General features: G+C 43.8%; 1 protein-coding gene across 1 annotated transcript in view; it reads left to right on the top strand.

Moving 5' to 3' along the window:
- CLUH (clustered mitochondria homolog) overlaps window positions 1-21,272 on the top strand; it is a 91,851-nt gene continuing 70,579 nt past the window's right edge. The window contains exon 1 of the mRNA XM_039341785.1: window positions 1-271. Within this exon, the coding sequence (XP_039197719.1) occupies window positions 175-271 (97 nt within the window). The 5' untranslated portion in view covers window positions 1-174. The remainder of the gene's footprint in view (window positions 272-21,272) is intronic.

Here is a 21,272-nt window from a genome sequence, read left to right as displayed (position 1 = left end):
CGGCCGAGGGCGGCGTGTCAGGGGTCGGAGCGGCCGCCGAGGTGAAGTGCGGACCACGTGGGGCTGCGACGGGCTTGACTGTCCTTCCAGCGGCAGCGCAGCAGGGCCGGCGGCGAAGCGAGGCGGCGGGCACCGGCAGAAGAGCGCGAGCGGCGGCGGCGGCGGCGGCCGGCCATGGTCATTAAGGCGGACGAGATGACTCCTGCGGGAGGAGCGGCGGCGGAACAGCCCAGCCAGAGCGCCGGCAAGGACCCGCCGAGGGAACCCGCAGGTGGGTGAGGCGGCGGCGGGGGAACCGGGGCAGGAACCGGGGTATTAATCCGAGGAGAGCCTCCTGCTCTCCCTCGTCCCTTATTCCGGTTCACCTTCCCTACCTTCCGCCGGGGTGACCCCCTCCGTTTTGCTCCTGCGCCTGATCCTCACCCCGTTCCCCCCCGGCGAGGTAGCTACCCTGGAATAACTCCGTTTCTTCGGAGCAGTGTGGGGGGGCCCTACGGGGTCTTTTCACCCTCCCGCAAGACACGGCCGAGGCATTCCTGGGGAGTTACTAGGTTGGAAATACTAGTTTTCCCTCTTTAAGAGGATCTTCCAGAGAGTAAGCTGCAGCCGCATGGTAGGATTTGAAACGTGGAGAGGGGGGGGGGGAGACTGGAGAAGCTGGCAAACGGGCCTCTACTCCCCTTTCTCCTTCCCTTGCATTTGGGAGCAGAAGGATTCCTGGGTCAGCCTCGGGATTATCTCCTCCTCCTCTGATTGACCAGGCCTATATTTCTCCCCGGCTGTCTTTAACCTTGCTCGAAGCCAAGGTTGCACTTTTCGCGTAGACAGCCTTACTTTTGCGGGTAAAAGATTGCAGGGCTGATTTGGCCGGGTTGCAATCTGCACACCCTGGGGAGAGGGCCCGGGGTTGGAAGAAGTTGGGGAAATGAGAGCCGGGAAGAAGCCTAGTCTTTGCTTTCTCCCAACCTGATAATTCCTCCTTTTCCACCGTTGGCGATTGGTAAAGCTTCAGTCAAGTTATGGAGCTATTGAATCCTTATATATTTTGCAGAGTGCATATGAAGCAATGATAATCGCAGTAACTTTAACCTAAAAAAAATTTGAGACATTGTGCAAAGGCAAGAATATTTTGCTCTTACTGCGGCCAGCCTGACCCCCCTCAATCCTCAAAGCACATTAATACAGACTTCTATGCAGCAGATTTATTGATTTTTCCGTTGTAGGCAACTTTACTCAGGTGTAAACCTCAAAGAATATTCTCTGGAAGGTTTAACATTGGTGTAAGTTGGTTAACATGCAAGTGAAAGCTTAAGTATTTTTTACCTATCTGGTTATCCCCATGACCAGAGACTTTTGGAGTAGGGTGGCATAACAAATAATAATAATGATATCTGTGATTTTTTTGCTGATAGGATACTGTTGCTTTGTTGTGTGTGCATTATCTGCATTTTAAAGTGATAAATAAGCCTGCATGCTGTAAGAATATAGAGTGGGTTAATCTTAGGATATGGAGCTCTGCGTGATTGATCCTTTTTATTCTTCCTTCCTTCGTATGTGGTAGAGAGTGAGTGAAGAAGTAGGGCTTACCTGAATTGTACTACTCTCCTTTTACCTATATTACTAGTAGTTTTAGCTTATTGCCCTTCTTGTGTACGGGGTTTATTCTTGCATGATTTCTTCTAAGGATGAACCCACTTTTACTAGTTGCCATGAGACAGCGGTGTATATAAGATATCCATACACTCATCTGTATCCAGAATGACATTTCTTTTCATCTTGAGGATAGTGACCTTTGTCCAGCTTCCACTCCCTTCCCCCACTCCTCGCATGGCTTCCAGGAGGCTTCCAGCAGGCTTCCATGTGTCTGCTCTGTAAATATTGTGACCCCTATGTAACCTTCTGGATAAAGAGCTTTCCTAGGACTCTAGGCTTGTAAAGGCCTAGTCCTGTGGAAACGGCTAACCTGTGTCTAATGTCCTCCAGATGTACTAGATCTCACAAACCCTTGACCATGCTGGCCTGAGGGCTTATGGGAGTTGAAGTCCACAACATAGAGGCCTCTTGGTTGCGTGCTTCTAATCTAGCTTGTTGTTTTAGTGCTGCTTGGTGCAAGAATACACAATTTCTTCCACAAAGAAAACTATCAAGGGTTTTAGCTCTCCTTTCTTCATAAAATGCTGGTTTGAATGAATGTTGTGAATTTCTGTTCTTTGAGCACCTCCAGACACAATTTGAGTCTGCTTTCACGGAACACGGGCTCCTCACTACAGAACTAGGCCGCTGTTATGCAAAGTTCCTCATCCAATGTACATACTTTGCAGGGGAATTCATGTTAATGCTTTATGTATGTGTAGGCCAGTGATGGTGAACCCTTTAGAGACCAAGTGCCCAAAGTGCAACCCAAAACCCACTGATGTATCATTGGGTGCTAGGTGGGCGTGGCCCATTGTGTGGGCATGGCCAATTGGGTGGGCGTGACTGCGATGGTAACGGCAGACTGGGTGCGACTAAAAAGTTCAGTCAATCAATTCCAACTTTGCAAGATCTTTTTTTTTCTGAGAGAAGTTGAAATTGATTGATGATTGAACCTTTTTTTTTTTTTTTGCACATGGTAACCGAGGCCTAAAGAGAAAAGGTTTTATAAAACCTAGCTGAAGGCCTAGGACTGGGGCGATGGCACGCGTGCCCACAGAGAGGGCTCTGCGTGCCACCTGTGACACATGTGCCATAGGTTCGCCACCATGGGTGTAGGCAGTGTCTCTAATCCAGCTGTGGGGGTGCTAGGCACTTCTTGATATTCCTTGTACCAGCCCTTCCTTATTGGTACTTTCCAGGTGAGTTGTGCCTACTACTCTAGAATTCCCCACCAACTACAGATAGTCTTCAACTTATAATCACAGTTGAGCACAAAATTTCAGTTGCTAAGCAAGACAGTTCAATTGAGTTGCACCCCATTTTACAATCTTTTTTCCAGTCACTAAGCAAATCATGCAGTCTTTAAGCAAATCTGGCTTCCCCCATTTAGTTGGCGTGTTGGAAGTAGGATTGGAAGGTTACAGAAGGTGATCACGTGACCATGGGGATGCTGCAACTGTCGTAAATACATCCCAAGCACCCGAATTTTGATCACGTGACCCCAGGGATGCTGCAATGGTTATAAGTATGAAAACTTGCATAAGTCACTTTTTCCAATGTTGTAACTCCAGTCACTAACCTATATATAATCTAAATGCATCTGGAATGCCTCAGTAAACAAAGGTTTACAACATTGGAGGAAGGCAGTGTTATTTTGATGGTGCCATTTAGAAACTGTATATTTGATTAGTTGCTATCTGACATAATAGCACATTCTTGTAACTTATGAGGAATTATAACAAGGGGAGACCACTTTGAATAGTAAGACTTTCTTATCAGATCTGTCTCTCTTTGGTTCCCCACTGATACTTCCTTTCTTGACCTGAATATCTCTTTCTCTTGAAGAGATTAGGACCAATCTGGACCAGCTTCCTCTTGGATATGACTTACTGCATGATTATCTTCGCATGCTGTGCTAAACCACAATTTGCATAAGAATGGTTCATTTAATAAGCCACGGTTGACTGGGTTCAAACATACTATGTCATAAAGCATGGGTCACAAGCCCAAGGGATGGGTTGCAAAACATGCTATTGAATGTCTCCAAAATACATTAACTTAAGACACTCAGCCTCTGTGGGGGATTATGTAGAATTTTCTATCATCCTTTCATATGCAAACATTCTGCACTATAATCTATTCCTTTAAATGCATTCCTCTTGATGTAAGTGATCAACTCAAGAAAAACTGGTATCTAGGCTTTGGGTATGGTTTGCTATTAAAAGCAAAGATCTACTGAGCATCCAGTTTCCTGTAATGGCTAACCAGAATGGAAAATTACAGAGAAAAATATGAAAATAGAAAAATTGTACATAATATGCTTGGGATAAACTGCCTTGGTATCTGGAGGTTCTCCTTGAATTTGCATCATGGTGTACACTGCATGTTACTATGCAGCATATAAAAGATAGAGCTAGATTTATCAACTGGGTCTTGGAAGATGATACAGTACAATGCATGCTTGATCTATTTGAGGAATAGTTTTTTGCATAGTCAGTTTACCAGTAGCATTCAGTTTTTGTATTTGAAGGAATTCCTAGGCCCAGAATTCATTAAGACAGCAAACACATACAGGTAGTCCTCAGCTTATGACCACAATTAAGCCTAAAATTTCTGTTGCTAAGCAAGACATTTGTTAAGTGGTTTTTGCTCCACTTTACAGTCTTCCATGCCATAATTGTTAAGTGAATCACTGCAGTTGTTAAGTTAGTACACAGTTGCTAAGTGAATCTGGCTTCTCCATTGACTCTTTTTTGTCAGAAGGTTGCAAAAGATGGTCATATGACCCCAGGACCATCATAAATATGAACCAAGCATCTGAATTTTAATCACATTATCATGGGGATGCTGCAAGGGTCGTAAGTGTGAAAAACAGTCATAAGTCACTTTTTCTGTACCATTGTATCTTTGAACTGTCACTAAATGAATGGTTGTAAGTTGAGGACTACCTGTATTGTGGTAAAACGTCATTAAACACCAGTCTTGCAGTCAAGCAAACTAAATATATCTTGTTTGTCCACTTCTTGGTTCTTTTACTTGCTTTGTTAACTCCTTTCCCCTCTATTTCTCTGGATTGATTACAGCAATGTTCTCAAACTCAACAATGTTAAGATGTGGGAACTTCAACTCCCAGAATCCCCCAGCAAACATGCTGACTGAGGAATTCTGGGAGTTGAAGTCCACATATCTTAAACGTTTTCCAGGTGGAGAAACTCTGGAATAGAGATTTGCATGGCACATAAAAATAAACTCAGTATATGCTGAGAAACTGCAATCTAACCATAGATCTCTCTTAACACATCACACTTGGAAGAGTTGAAATCTGGAAGCTAAAGATATTGAGTCGTAAAACATGATTTATTCCGAGACCCCCATTTCTACATCACTGTAAGCTAAAACAATTACATTATTTGCATGATTAATGTAGTTCATTTGGTTGTAGCTTCTTGTGTTGTATATGACTCAATTTATTTGGTCCTTCCACTCCCCATGAACCAGAGTTATAACAAACCATGGTGTAGCATATATCATACTTAAGTCTTAATACTTAGATTGAGATAATGAGGAAATATTCTATGTATTTGCATGCTTGAAATAATTCTGCCTTTATGAGAAAGGAATAAGAGGAGCTATATTATTCACCCACAGAAACAAAAACCATGTTGTCTCTCTTCACAACCCCCATCTCACACTTTCCCAATTTTTTTATTATGGACATTACAACGCACCTTAAACTGTATAACATTTGATGAAGATAGGTCACCTGTCTCAATAACCTTTGGCATCTACACTAAAATGGTTGGATCAGATGCAGTGGAACTGCTTTGGCTCTCACAAATCTCTCCTTCACAGCTTACAAATTCCAGTGGTGGGATTCAGCCGGTTCGCACCACTTCAGCAGAACTGGTAACTAATTTTTTGTTGCCCATGCCCAGAATGGACTTCCGGAAGCAGCATCCACACTGACAAATTCTACAAAATATTTCTTTGGCTCAGGAGGAAAGAGGAAAAAGTTGAAACTGAGCATAAAAACTCATCATTTAGTAGTGAATATTTTAAGTTTTTTCAAAGACTGGTGATAGGAGAAGATGTTAATCACTGTAGGGCACTCTGCTGAAAAGGGTATAAAAATGGCTTAGGAAAGGCTGGGGGGGGGGGAAGGAAGGAAAGTCTGAAATTGGCACCCAGGGTGTGTGTGTGTGTGTGTTATGTTAACGCCACATGTTGAGCAGAGGTGAACAGTTTCTGGATTGGGTATTTTTGGGGGGTGTGTTTGTTATGCAGCGTATTAGTGTCTTAGGTTGCATTGTATAAGATTGCATTTTTCCATGCCTGTAGCACTAGAAAAGCAAGTCTACCTCTTATGGTTCTCTACTAAAAAGGATTTATAGATCTCTATAAATTCCACCTTCCACACTGCTTTTTGCAAGAGTTAACTGACTCTCCTTTCTCTCAGCCAATCATTTATGATCCTGGGAAGTTTTGAAAGCAAGAGAAAGTGTTAAGAAGGCGTTGGCCTCTTCCTACTGCCAAGACTTAATCGGGCACCCTCTTCCCCTCTCTTTTTTCAGCAAGAGAGCTGGGAAGGTAGCAAGAACAGCCGAACACCTATTTGATGTTTGCTACACTAAGTTAATCCATGCAAGAAGCAATCAATGCTAGTGTTCACACATTGCTGCATATTATCGTATGTATCCCTAGTTTTGGCTTAGTCTAATTTAATGAACCCAGTGGGTGAAGTTTGTAAGTCATGGCATAACAATGGTAAATTGCATGAGCCAAGAGTTTGCACTTTCAGGAAAACAGGTAGTCTTTAATAATAATAACAATAAAGCTGGAAGGGACCTCAGAGGTCATCGACTCCAACCCCCTGCTCAGGCAGGAAACCCTATACCATTTCAGACAAATGGCTGCCAGTCTCTTCTTAAAAACTTCCAATGTTGGAGCATTCACCACTTCTGGAGGCAGGTTGTTCCACTGGTTAATTGTTCTGTCAGGAAATGTCTCCTTAGTTCTAGGTTGCTTCTCTCTTTGATTAGTGTCCATCCATTGCTTCTTGTCCTGCCTTCAGGTGCCTTGGAAAATAGTTTGACTCCCTCTTCTTTGTGGCAGCCCCTGAGATATTGGAACACTGCTATAATGTCACCCCTCGTCCTTCTCTTCATTAAACTAGACATACCCAATTCCAGCAACCATTCCTTATATGTTTTAGCATCTAGTCCCCTGATCATCTTTGTTGCTCTTCTCTGCACTCCTTCTAGAGTAGGGGTCTTCAAACTTGGCCCTTTTATGACTTTTGGACTTCAACTCTCAAAATTCCTCAGCCAGGCACATTGGCTGAGGAATTCTGGGAGTTGAAGGCCACAAGTCATAAATGGGCCAAGTTTGAAGACCACTGTTCTAGAGTCTCAACATCTTTTTTACATTGTGGTGACCAAAGCTGGATGCAGTATTCCAAGTGTGGCCTTACCAAGGCATTGTAAAAGTGGTATTAACACTTCACATGATCTTGATTCTATCTCTCTGTTAATGCAGCCCAGCATTGTGTTGGTTTTTTTGGCAGCTGCAGCACACGGCTGGCTCATATTTAAGTGATTGTCTACTTGGACTCCGAGATCCCTCTCACAGTTACAACTACTCCGATTTACATGCATTCCTTTAGTGACTGTTCAAAATTACAATGACACTGTAAAAAGTGACTTAGGACCGTTTTTCACACTTCTGACCATTGCAGCATCCCCCTCCATGGTCATGTGATCAAAATTCAGGCGTTTGGCAACTGGTATGTATTTATGACAGCTGCACTGTCCCAGAGTCATGTGATCATCATTTGTAATCTTTCCAGCAAGTTTCCAACAAGCAAAGGCAATATAGTAAGCCAGATTTGTTCAATGACTGCATGATTCACTTAACAACACTCGCAAAAAAATGTCAAGTAGGGCAAAATTCACTTAACAATTGTCTTGCCTAGCAATGGAAATTTGTGGCCGTAAGTCAAGAACTACCTATGTTGTAAATCTAAGAACAAAGTATGGTTTACCATAATGTAGAGAAAACAAAGCTAAATCCTATGCAAAACGTTTATACAGAAAGTCCTTGCTTGTCAGTTGGTCATTCTAGAACCACTTATGACCCATCTGAAAAGCTACAATGGCCACAAGCAGTCACATGATTCCATTTTAGTCACTTGGTAACAGGTTTGCATTTATGGCCATTTGCAGCATCCCATAATTTTTTATTTCCCCCCCCCCCCCAAAAAAAAATTTCTGGCCTTTTCCTTCTAATTTCTGGCAAAAAGTGCCCATTGGGAAAAATGTCATGACCATGATATTCACTTAATGAGCACTGCAAAAAAAAAAAAAAAACACAGTAAAATGAGGTTGAGCATGTGATGACCCACCCTAATGGCCACCTCGATTTACGACTATAATTCTGGGTTCAATTCTAGTTGTAAGTCGAAGACTACTTGTAGTGCAGTGCAGTCATCACAGGCCTGGCTCACAAAAGAGAAGACAAGCAAAGGGGCTGGACTGCTTGTCTTCAACATTAGACGAACTGCAGATTATACGTTTTGGTTAAAAAAAGGTACGTTCAACACCATGAAGGCTTTCTATTAAAATTCTGAGTAGAGTAGTCAAGGACTAATAGTTTAGTTAGTGTAATGATAAGGAATGTAGAATGCTTTTTAATCTAGGATGTTGTATAAACCTACATTCAGTAAACCATTATTAACATAAATTTGCTTAGCTCACTTTGGAAAACCAAGTCTTTATGTAAATTTGAGAGTATACAATGCAAGATACCAGTGTTATAAATAATATCAGATTATTAAGGTTAAAGTATAAGATGACGGCAGTCTTTAAGTTAATGACCTAATTAATAATCCATCTCAATAAGCTCTTTCCTATTGGATCGGGAGGGGGGACATGATAGCAGTTTTCCAATATCTCAGGGGCTGCCCCAAAGAAGAGGGAGTCAAACTATTCTCCAAAGTGCCTGAAGGCAGGACGAGAAACAACGGATGGAAACTAATCAAGGAGAGAAGCAACCTAGAACTAAGGAGAAACTTTCTGACAGTTAGAACAATTAACCAATGGAACAACCTGCCTCCAGAAGTGGTGAATGCTCCAACACTGGAAGTTTTTAAGAAGAGACTGGACAGCCATTTGTCTGAAATGGTATAGGGTTTTCTGTCTGAGCAGGGGGTTGAATTTGATGACCTCCAAGGTCCCTTCCAACATCATTATGATGATGATGATGATGATGATGATGATGATGATGATGAGCATGAGCATGTGAACTGAATTTACCTTAACACGGAAGAAAACTAATAGGGAAAAATGTGTTTGAGGTTATGTACGTATGAGGTGTGTGTGTGTGTGTGTGTCCTATTATCTACTTACTTGTAAACCGAGTCCAGCTGGCTTTAACAGGGATTCCAAGTCCTAACAGCTACTTCGAAATAATCTTTTTATTTAAAACACTGACCTTTATATGACATTTCTTCTTTGGCCCCCATCTTATCCCCCAGCTAATCTGCCTCCATTTTATCTCCTTCCACCTAGGGAATATAATTCTCTATCCATTTGATAATTTCTTTGTTAAAACTCTTTCTTCTTGCTGGTGTTTCTGATTGTAGAAATATTTCACAGCCTATTATTATTTATTCTTTTATTTTATTGTCAGTGACTTTTGAAATGGATTATGACCACAATTAGAACCAGAATTTCCATTGCTAAGCAAAGGGGTTAAGTGAGCCATGCCACTTTTACAACCCTTTTGCCATGATTTTTAAGCGAAGCACTGCAGTTAAGTCAGGGCACGCTGGCTGAGGAATTCTGGGAGTTGAAGTCCACAAGTCATAAAAGGGCCAAGTTTGAAGACCCCTGAGTTAAGTGAACCATGCAGTCGTTAAATCCAGCTTCCCCCATTGACTTTGCTTGTTGGACGCCAGCTGGGAAGGGCCTGAATTTTGAACACATAGCTGTGGGGAAATTATGGCAATTGTAATTGCGAGGACTGGGTGTAAGTCACTTTTTTCAGTGGCAATGTAACTTCAGTTGCTAAATTGAATGGTTGTAAGTCGAGGACTACCTGTATTTCTTGGGGCCAGAGCTAAACAACCATTCTTCAAACTGGTTTCTTCCCAAATCCCATTATCTGCAAGCTTCATTGCTTTGCCATTATGTACGTAATATAAAAGGTTTGTTTGGCCACCCATCTTAAGACACAACTCTGGCTGGCTCAACAGCAACAACAGCAAAACTCTAAGCTATAAAAACAAGCAAAGAAGTCTAATAAACAATAAAAAATATAAAATCATAAAACACAACCCAAATCCAGTGCCTCAGTGATCCCCTTAGGATGGATCAACAACCACCCAAACATCCTCACCCTATCTTACTCAGTGCCTGGGTGGGTATTCCATAAGTTAGGGTCAGCCATACTTCTGGGGTCCTGCAATCTGAAAGGACAAGCAAAGAGAGGTGGTCCTGCAAATTACCTAGTCCCATGCCATGTAGGCCTTTAAAGGCGACACCCAGCACCTTGAATTGCCCCTGGAAGGAAATTGGAAGCAAGTGCAGCTTACACAGCAGAGGTATAATGTGAGTGAACTTAAAAGCACCCAGCTCTCTATGTGCCACTGTGTTCTGAATCAGTTGTAATATGAGTACAGGTAGTCCTCAACTTAGCACAATTGAACCCAAAATTTCTGTTGCTAAATGAGACAGTTAAGTGAATTTTTCCCCATTTTACAACTTTTCTTGCCACAGTTGTTAAGCGAATCGCTACAGTGGTTAAGTCAGTAACAAGGAGTTTACGGTGTCAATTCATCACAGGAGAGACAGAAGCAATGTGGAGTTGGTTCCATAAGGCATTACAGATAGACCTTAACTTATGATCCAATTGAGCCCAAAATTTCCGTTGCTGAGCGAGACATTTGTTAAGTGAGTTTTGCCCCATTTTATGACCGTTCTTGCCATAATTATTAAGCAAATCATTGCTTAATAATTAATTCACACAATTGTTAAGTGAATCTGGCTTCCCCTTTGATTTTGCTTGTCAGAAGATTGCAAAAGGTGATCACATGACCCCGGGACACTGCAAATGTCATAAATATGAGTCAGTTGCCAAGCCTCCAAATTTTGCTCTTGTAGGGATGGGAATACTGCAACAGTCATAAGTATGACAAACGGTCACAAGTCACTTTTTTCAGTGCCACTGTAACTTTGAACAGTCACTAAATGAACTATTGTTAAGTCGAGGACTACCGTAACCTTCAAGAATAGCCCTATGAAAAGCACCTCGCAATAATCCAAACTGAATGAATTTTTAGATTAGCCCATCTGGTAAGCGCTAATCAGAGATCTGTTCTCTCCAGTAGAGTTAGGGGTGCTTTTGGAGAGCCCGAGAGCAGAAGTGCTTTCTAAAGAGGAAGCAAGTAATATTTGAGCGATCTAACTGGACTTATGAAGATATTGTGGATATGCTCACAAAGCAAGTCCCATCAGGATAGGGGCAGTCATCAAACACATCTGTGTGTTTTGTGAGCAAGAGGGCAAAACAGTGGGCCCAAGGAAAAGGTCGTGCATGCAGTAGTGCCCTCCAGGCAAAAAGTTGCTAGCCCCTGTCCTTATACAGACTACCAGTGAGCACGGCTAAAACTAGTCGTGAATGTTCAGAACAAAAACTCAGCAAAAGGACTCACATAGTCTTTTACCTCTGCAGAACCACCTACTAGTGACTGCCAGGATAGGTTCAGATTACTGTGGCTGATTGGTTTTAGAGGGATTTTTATCTTATGTCTGAGTAACATCAGTTCTTCACGCCAGCACAGCTTAGCTATTAAAGAGCCCTGACTGGCCTCTCAGATCAGCGTAAAGCTGAGCCACAGGAATCCCGGAGTTGATCTAAAAAAAAAGTTAAGCAGGGTCAGACCTGGTTAATGCTGGGATGGGAGACCACCAGGAAATTCCACTGCTGTAGCCTAGATTGGGAAGCCATAAGAATATCCTGGAAACGGATATTTATAAAACTTTTAATAAAAAAAAAAAAAAAAAAAAAAAAAAAAAAAAAAAGAATATCCTGGAAGAAGGCCGTGGCTAATTACTGTGCTACTTTCACCAAGAAAACATGAATCCAGAGAGACACAAGTAGGCAAACCATTGTGAAACTGTATCAAATGAATTTAGTACTTTCCACTTGATTTGCTGGAATAATTTGCTTGTGACAACTTGCAAATGTCTAGTGTGATTCAGTATAACTCAGGGTTTAAACTAGGGGAGATCATGTTGCTTAGTGACGGTTCAAAATTATGATGGGCCCTGAAAAAGGGACTTATGACTTGAATTTGAAGTTCCATTTCCATCCCCCAGTTACGTAACTAAATTTTGGACACTCGGTTACCAGCCCACATTGACGACAATTGGCAGTCTCCCAGTCATGTGACTGCAATTCACAACTCTTTTTCCAGAAAGCAGCATTTACTTCTGGTTTCTAGAAAAAAGCACACTACAGTGGATAATGGCTTCACTTAACAACCATGGTGTTTGCTTAATGACCACTGTGTTTGCAGCCAAAAAGATCATAAAATCAGGCATGATGACCCACTTTACAACCTGCATGGCTTTTGACCAAAATTGCAGATTTAATTATGGTCATAAGTCATCTATATATAAATAAATATATATTGCAGTTTGTCCAGGTCAGTTGAAAAACTAACACTTGCATGAAATGTTAAGCCTATTTAATTTAAACCTTGGATTGGGGGGTTGTTTTTGTTTTATCCATCTGGTCAGTTGTATGAATCAGTGCTTTGTGATCATTGCAGAAAATCCATCAGTTTGGTAAGTGAGGATGTTGTGTGAACATCACTTCTGAAAAGCCTGTGGACTGCATACAATTTTGGGGTTCGTGACTTGGGACCTGAACGAATCCTGTTTGTGAACTCATTCAGTGGTAGTTTATTCAGCAAACCTCACTAAGCAAACTATGGTTTAGCAAATGATGGAAGCCCAGTCATTGCCATGCAGCAACTTAATCTTAATCTTAAACAACCTTAGCATATTGTGTAAATGAATTTCCAAGAACTTTACCTGATCTATTCCCCACTCTGCAAATACAGCCTACTTCACAGTAATCCTGGATAATTAAAACTCTTTCCCCTCAGCCTTCATTTTGTACAGCTACCTACACATTGACATGGGTACTCATTTTGCAAAAAGAACTGCAATTCCCTCTGCATATTCTTCAGAAAAGGAGGGGGAACCCTCTTAGACGTCAACAGATGTGGATGTGAATTAGCCCAGAGACCAGGGGATGGCTGAGATGGTCAGACCCCTTTCCTTATCTGATTGTGCCCATAGTTGGGGAAGAAAATCTTTGTCCATTCCAGAAAAAGTAATCCCGACACAATCTCTATAGCACAATCTCCACAGGGAGTCCCTGGCAGATGTTTTGAAAAATAATCTCCAGATTGGGAAACTGTTCTAATAAATTTTCACAACATTGCTGGGATTAGGGAAGAGACCCGCATTGAGGGTTGCAAGTGATGAACAGAAGAGAATGATACAGGTTGTCCTTGACTTACAACAGTTCATTTAATGACCATTCAAAGTTACAACAGAACTGAAAAAAAGTGACTTATGACCATTTTTTCACACTTACAACCTTTGTAGCATCCCTGTGATCAAAATTCAGATGCTGACTCATACTTATGACCGTTGCTGTGTCCCACGGTCATGTGATCACCTTTTCCAACCTTCTGACAAGCCGAATCAGTGGGGAAGCCAGTTTCATTTAACAGCCATGTTACTAATTTATCAGCAGCAGTGATTCACTTAACAACTGTGGCAAGGAAGGTCATAAAATGGGGCAAAACTCATTTAACAAATGTCTCAGTTAACAACAGTCATTTTGGGCTCAGTTGTGGTCATAAGTCAAGGACTGCCTGAAAATATTTCATGGAAAAGTGATGCAAGGTGGGGGGAAAACTGAACTACCAGTGTGTTCACACAACCTCCTTATCCAGGTCAGACAAAAGATTTAGATGAAATGCTTTTGTTTAGCACGGTCTTGGAAACTTTAACATGTATGGTCTTCAATTCCCAGAATTCCCCAGCCAGGAAGATTTTGAGCTTGTTCAGTATTAACTCGGTGAGGATTTTTGTATCTTATCCTGTTCAAGTATTCCTCAACTTACAACCACAATGGAGCCCAAAATTTCTGTTGCTAAGTGAAACATTTGTTAAATGAATTTTGCCCCATTGTATGGCTTTTCTTGCCACAGCTGTTAAGTGAACCACTGCTGTTATTAAGTTGGTAACACAGTTGTTAAGTGAATCTGGGATCCCCATTTTGCTTGTCAGGTCACAAAAGGTGATCACATGATCCCGGGACACTGCGACCATCATAAATACGAGTCAGCTGCCAAGCGTCCAAATTTTGGATCACATAACCATGGGGATGCTGCAACAGTCGTGTGAAAAATGGTCATGTCACTTTTTTCAGTGCTGTTAACTTTCAACAGTCACTAAATGAATTGTTGTAAGTCGAGGATTACCTGTAACAGATCTTATAGTATGTTGATTAAAGCAGCACGGCCTTTTGTGGTTAACAGAAGGAAATTTTATTTTATTTATCAAATGTTGTCAATGCACAGATTTACTATTGTTAAGTCGAGGACTCCCTGTAATGCAAATCCAGGCCCGTTGGGTTTGAAGACGCGCCTGTTCTGCAAAGGCAGCCCTTGGGTCCGAAAGGGCAGGTAAGGCAGTTGATGGGGGAACTGCTAAACACGTGTATTTGGCCTTTGTGGGTAGAAGGAGGGGGAAGAAGGCGAGCTGACGTTTGATGGGGATACCTTGCCTGTTTTCAGAGGGGGGGGGGGGAGCGATCGCAAGTCCCGGCTGGCCCGGTGTGCAAATAGCAGCGGCCCGACCTCTACGATGGGTCTCCTCCTCCTCTCTTCTCCCCTCCCGTCTACTTTTCGCCACCTCCCTCCTCAAGGTCACCTTCACCGGGGTGCAAGTCCTGCGCAACCAATCCGGACCGAGTGGGAGGGCTTAAGAGCGCAGGATTCCTATAGGGAAGGTGTCCTTTTCTACCTTTAGCTGGGGGGGGGGGGAGGCGTTGGCCGGGCGGGGAGAGGAGGGAGGAAGACACGGAAGGATCCCCAGCCCGACCCATTTCATCCTTGAGAGTCGAAACTCTCCCGTCCCCGACGCGTGTCCTAGAAACCCGGCCCCGGACTTGAGGAAGTGGAAGCGTGCGAGGGAATCCCGATGCCCTTGGGCGCGCGCCTGAGCTGGAGCAGGAAGGGGGCGGAACAGGAATGCCGCCTTTCCTCCTCCTCCTCCAGCCCACCCCGCCCTCTCCGCGCACGTGATCGCTTTTCTATCGGCGAAGGTTCCACCCTTGGCAACAGTGGCTCCGCCCCGGTGTTCCCCGGAGAAAGATTTAAAGAGACAGGCGCTCTTTTTTTTTTTTTTTCCCCTCTTTGCTTCCTGCATTATGCGGGTGTCTCAAGTCACAGCAAGAATCAGCAAACGATGTGTTCTTGCTCGTTTGCCGGCATGGGTGGTGCCGTGAAACCGTCGGCAAGGTGAGGCTTTGTGGAGCTCACAAAGATGCCTCTCTACGCCAGTGGCTTGCCATTAACAGGCGGTCCTCGACTTACGAGGGTTCGTTTAGTGACTGTTCTAATGGCACCGAAAAAAGTGACTCATGCTGGTGGTTCACACTTACCCTGTTGCAGCATTCCCCATGGTCACGTGATCAACATTTGGACGCTTGGCAACTGATTTGTACTTCTGACGGTTGCAGTGTCTCTGGGATCATGTGATCCCCTTTTACGGTCTTCTCACACTAAAGGCAATGGGAAAGCCAGATTCACTTTACAGCCATGTTATTAACTGTGGCAAGAAAGGTCGTAAAATGGGGCAAAGCTCACTTAACAAATGTCTCACTTAACAACAGACATTTTGGGCTCAATTGCGATCGTAAGTCATGGACTACCTGTATTATGAAGCAGGTGATAAATAATCACATTGATAAAAAGTGTTGTGATAAAATGAAAGATGGTGTAGATGTATTTATGTAAGCCACCTTCAGTTAGGGGAGGCATTTTTTTTTTAATTTAAACAAAAAAGAAAAGGGTGAGTTGTCATGCTGCCAGAGTCAGGCCACTGCTATAGTGTATATTTCCAAGAATGTCCAAATACAACAAAGTGAACAAGATACAATACTCTTCCCCTCTCCTCACGTTCTGCTTGAAAAATAAATCTGATTCATGGCTTAACGGACGTGGATAGTTTTTCTGCTACGTGCATGAACGTTTCCAACACCTTTATTTTCTGAATTAGCCTGCTTTAATTGTTAAATTAGATGGTGGGGGGGAAGGCCCTACTGCAGGACTGGAATCACTGCATGTTATTTAATAAACTAAGGAAAATGCATTGATTAAGATCAGGGAAGCCCCAATTAGAGGAAGAAATACAGGAAGTTTTCACTTAACTACCAGGTGCTATGTTTCAAGTTATGACTGACCTCCTCAGAGTAACTTACGTTTATGACATAATCGTATTTCAGGTTCCTGGCAACCAGCTTGCATTTATACATTTTGCAAGTGTCCCACAATCACAGAATTGTGTGTGTGGGGGGGAGGTTTGTGAGTTTTTGTTTTTTGCCAGTTTCCAACATTTACTTCCAGTTTCTGACAAAAAAAAGCCCATTGAGTAAAACGGCTTTGCTTAACAATCTCGGAATTCACATAATGATTGCTGCAGAAGAGGTCATAAAATTGGGCATGATCATTTGTGAACTGCTTAATGATCCCTGAAACTTGCAACCGTAATTCTGGGCTCAATTACGGTCCTGAGTTGAGGACTACAATACCTGCATGGCAAATCTGTCAGAGTTTTCACATCTGAGGTGACTCCCCCAATCCTAAATCCATTCAATTCAAGTCTGAGTTTTTAATTCAGAATCCAACTCTACAACTTTTCTTTGGGGACTGTGCATTGTTCCAGTTCAAGATTGATTCCAGACTTCAAGCTGTGGTCTTGCAACAAGTCATTTTTTTTCCTGGGTTACGTAGGGGGCATTTTAAGCTTCAATACGGCTCATATCCTATTTAAAATGTGACTTTTCATAACTGCCCCTCTGTTGTCTCACTGCATCTTCCTGAGTTTATATTTAATCTAGAACAGGTATAGGTAACATTGGCTCTTTTATGACTGGTGGACTTCAACTCCCAAAATTCCTGAGCCAGCATGGCTCAGCATGGAAGCCTCTCCCTTTCCCCTCAGCATGGCTGGCTCAGGAATTCTGGGAGTTGAAGTCCACGAGTCATAAAAGAGCCAAGGTTGCCTACCCCTGCTCTAGAAGTTCTTTGAAAAGAACGGTAGTTTGGTGATTTTGCAGTTCCTCCCCTGGGACTGCTCAGAATCTTTTTTTTATGTTTTATTTTATATACGACCTTACAAATGCAAATGCATATGATCTGAAGCAAAAATTCAGACAATGACAGAAGATGCAGGCAGTCTATTTTTCATTTTCCGAGCGTGGAAATTACTTTGTTCTTCTTTCGTAGTGTTACAGAACAGGAGGAAAAGAAGACAGTTGTGGATTGAGGGAATGGAAAAGGTGGTCTGGATGTATTCTGTATTCTGGATGTATTCTGCTTGCCCTTTTAAGCCAAGCTCACTCTTAATCTTCCCATCTTCTGAAGAAATGACAATAATTGTTTTGCTGCAGGCTTCCCTGATCAGATACAGTGTTGGGACTGCGAAAAGCTCCGTTAGCTGGGAATTCTGGGAGTTGGGATTGGTGCATATACAGAGGGGCCTGGGATAGAGAAGGTAGGAGTAGGATTGCCAAAGGATAGGTAGGAGGAGTAGGATTGCCAAAAGATAGGACATGTGGTAAGTATGGCATGCTAGGAATAAAATGGAAACCTCCCCTGAAATTGCCGAACCCCAATATTGTCTGTTGGAACAGTGGGTGACATTTTGGAATTTGCAACCTCGTTTTTTTTCCCCAGGGTAGTAACCAGAGATTGAATTTGAGATCATTTGCATACAAGTATGTTTTCGAGTCATGGGCATGTATGGGTAGTCCTCAACTTACAACCATTTGTTTAATGACCATTCAAAGTTACAATGGCATTGGAAAAAGTGACTTATGACCGTTTTTCACACTTAACAACTATTGCAGCGTCCCCACGGTCACGTGATCAAAATTTGGATGCTTGGCAATTGACTCATATTTATGACGATTGCAGTGTCCCAGGGTCATGTGATCACTTTTGCAACCTTCTGACAAGCAAAGTCAACGGGGGAGCCAGATTCACTTGACGATTGTGTTGCTAACTTAACAACTGCAATGGTTTGCTTAATAATTATGGCAAGAAAGGTCATAAAATGGGGCAAAACTCACTTAACAAATGTTTCGCTTAGCAATGGAAATTTTGGGCTCAGTTGGATCATAAATTGAGGTCTATCTGTAATGCCATATTGCTTCTGTCTCTCCTGTGATGAATTGACACTGTAAACTCCTTGGGACAGAGACAGCGTAATCATGACACTATGTTGAGGTTGGGCATCCCACAACTTTTGAAGCACAAGTACTCTCCCTCCTAGTTTACAGCAACTGGATCACCCCAGGATTTCCTTCCCAAATAATTGGCCGCAAAACATAACACAATTTGACGTATTGCAATTTTCATGTTCTTTTTTAAAGTAATTTGAAGGTCATGGTCCATAGTAAAAGAACAAACAGTCAAGAAATATGCTGTTGACTAGCTCTTAATAGATTAGCCATGATGGTTTGGAAAATGTGTCTATCACGCCCGTCTGTCGTCGTCCAGTTGAAAAGATCACAGGAACGCAGGTACGAGGTGCAAGTCAGAGTTTTAATCCTTAACAAACAAAGTCAGCAGTGGAAGTGGTTTGCTCCCAGTGCTTCATATAACCGTGGCACGCCCCAAACCTCACCCTCCAGCTGCTAACTACCATCCGCCCCATTACCCTTAAAGCCCCGTCTGTTTGGCCCTGCCCTTCCCCTAAATCAGCCCCTCCCTGTCGTCCCTCTTCCCGTTTGTCCTAGGTGGAGCTGTCTGCCGGCACGCCGCTTCTGTTGTTTTCTGGCCCTTCAGTCTTTTCATGGCTCCTTGCTGGCACTCCTCCAGCTGCAGGCAGGTTTGTTCGGCGTTTTGCACCCCGCGACGCCCAGCCCGCTGCTCATCTAGGCTCCTGCTGCACAGCTGGTCTCATCCCCAGAGGCTCAGCTGTACCCGGCCCCCTCCACCGCCCAGCATTGGCATCACGGTGATTTACCGGGCGTCGGCTACTCTCTGCGGCGCCCCTTCAGCTTCCGACGCTCAGCTGATCAGCAGGGCGGCGAGGCTCAGTCTTTGCTGATATCGGCCAGGGCGGGGTGGCGTGTGGCGTCAGGGCGGCGTGCAGCGGTGGTCGGCTGTGTTCTGAGCCCCCCCCCACCAAAGACTGGCAAGCCCCATGGGGCTTGACATGCGCCCCCCTCTACCACGTCTCCACCTGGAAGGTAAAGAGAGGTTGGTGAATCTACCATTCCACAGTTGTTACTACCCGGCTTCCCCGGACATCTATGGTTGGGGAGCATGCACATCTGCCACTCCAACCCAGGATGCCTCGGAGAGGGGGTACCCCTTCCACCGGAGAAGATACTGTAAGTTGCCGTGGCGGACCCGTGAATCAACAATGTCCTGTACTACATAATGCAACCCAGTTATCGGCCCTGGTGCATTAGAGCCAGCAGGGATCCCGTGGACCGGTTTTAATAAACTCCCATGAAACACGGGATGTATCTTTCCCAAGAATGGAGGCAATCGTAACCGCACCATTACTGGGTTGATCACCTTAATCATCTGGAAAGGCCCTACGTATTTAGGGCCTAGTTTCTTGCAGGGTAGCCGCAGGCGGAGGTACTTCATTGACGGATATACCCAGTCTCCCACCCGGAAGGGCTTGTGGACTGCCTTCTTTTTGTCAGCCTGGGCTTTTACAGCTGCTTTGGCCTGGGCCAGAGCATCCTTCACACATCCCCACAACCCCGCTACCTGTGACATCCATGATTGGGGGGGGTGTGTGGTTTGCCCATTCCCTGAGGCCATTCAGGGATGGGTACAAACTCCACTCCGTATACCACCCGAAAAGGGGCAAACCCAGTGCTACTGTGCACGGTATTATTGTACACCACCCCAGCAAACGGCAAAAGGTCTACCCAGTCCGTTTGCTGGTATGTGACGTAGCTGCGGAGGTAGCGTTCCACCACAGCGTTTGCCCGCTCCGCAGCCCCGTTGGTACTGGGGTGGTACGCGGAGCTGAGGCCCTGAGACCACCCTACCAGTTGAAGAAATGCATGCTAAAAGTGCGCCGTGAATTGCACCCCCGTCTGAGATTACACTTCGGGGTACTCCATGAAGATGATAGACGTGCTGTATGAACAGCCTGGCCAGTCGCTGGGCCGACGGTAACCCCTTGCAGGGAACAAAATGAGCCTGCTTCGAGAAGAGGTCGATAACTGTCCATATCACTACTACTACTACTACTACTACTCCGTGGTAGTTCGACTATGAAGTCCATAGTGATTTCCTCCCAGAGAAGAGTTGGGTCAGCTACTTTTTGCAACAATCCCATCGGCTTTCCCACACGGGGTTTTGAAGTAGCACAAATGTGGCAGTTCTTTACGTACATTTCTACGTAACACCTGTCGTACGAGGCAAATATGTTCCTCCAAGGTGGCCATGTAGATGAGGATGTCATCGAGATACACCAGGACCCCGCAGTAGAGGTGTTCATGCAACACCTGGTTGATTAGTTGCATGAACACCGCAGGGGCTCTCTTTAACCCAAACGGCATCACCCGGTATTGGAAACTGCCAAGTGGGCAGTTAAATGCTGTCTTCCACTCATCTCCGTGTCGTATCCGCACCCTGTAGTACGCCTCCCGGAGGTCTTTACATCTAAAGGAACAGAACTGTCCAAACTATTTCCTGTAATATTCTATGGAACTAAAAGTTGAAGAAGCAAAATAGAAAAAAGTATTGAGGCTTTTGAACTTTGGTATTTGAGAAGACTCCTGAGAATACCAGGGACAGCCAAAAAAACAAAAACCAAATGGATCATTGAACAAAATTAACTCAAGAGTTCTCACTCAAGGCACAAATGACCAGCCTCAAATTATCCTTCTTCAGACACATTATGCCAATGCTTCTCAATTGTGGCAACTTTAAGATGTGTGCACTTCAACTCTAGTGAAAGTCAAGGGGTGACATGATAACAGTTTTCCAAAGCCACAAAGAAGAAGGAGTCAATCTGTCCTCCAAAGCACCAGAAGGCAGAACAAGAAGCAATGAATGGAAACTTGTCAAGGAGAGATGCAACTTCTAGAAATAGAGAAATGTCCTTACAGCTACAACAATCAGTGGAACAGCTTGACTCCAGAAGATGTGGATGTACCATCACTGGAGGTTTTTAAGAAGAGATTGGACAGCTATTTGTGTGGAATGGTATAGGACAGTGATGACGAACCTATGGCACATGTGCCAGAGGCGGCACTCAAAACCCTCTCTGTGGGCACGCCCACCACCGCTGCCA

Source organism: Crotalus tigris, unplaced genomic scaffold (genome assembly GCF_016545835.1).
Source record: "Crotalus tigris isolate CLP2741 ecotype Arizona unplaced genomic scaffold, ASM1654583v1 scf7180000017550.10884619, whole genome shotgun sequence".
Classification (NCBI taxonomy): domain Eukaryota; kingdom Metazoa; phylum Chordata; class Lepidosauria; order Squamata; family Viperidae; genus Crotalus; species Crotalus tigris.
Note: the sequence above shows the minus strand (reverse complement) of the source record. Positions and strands in the feature narration are given on the sequence as shown.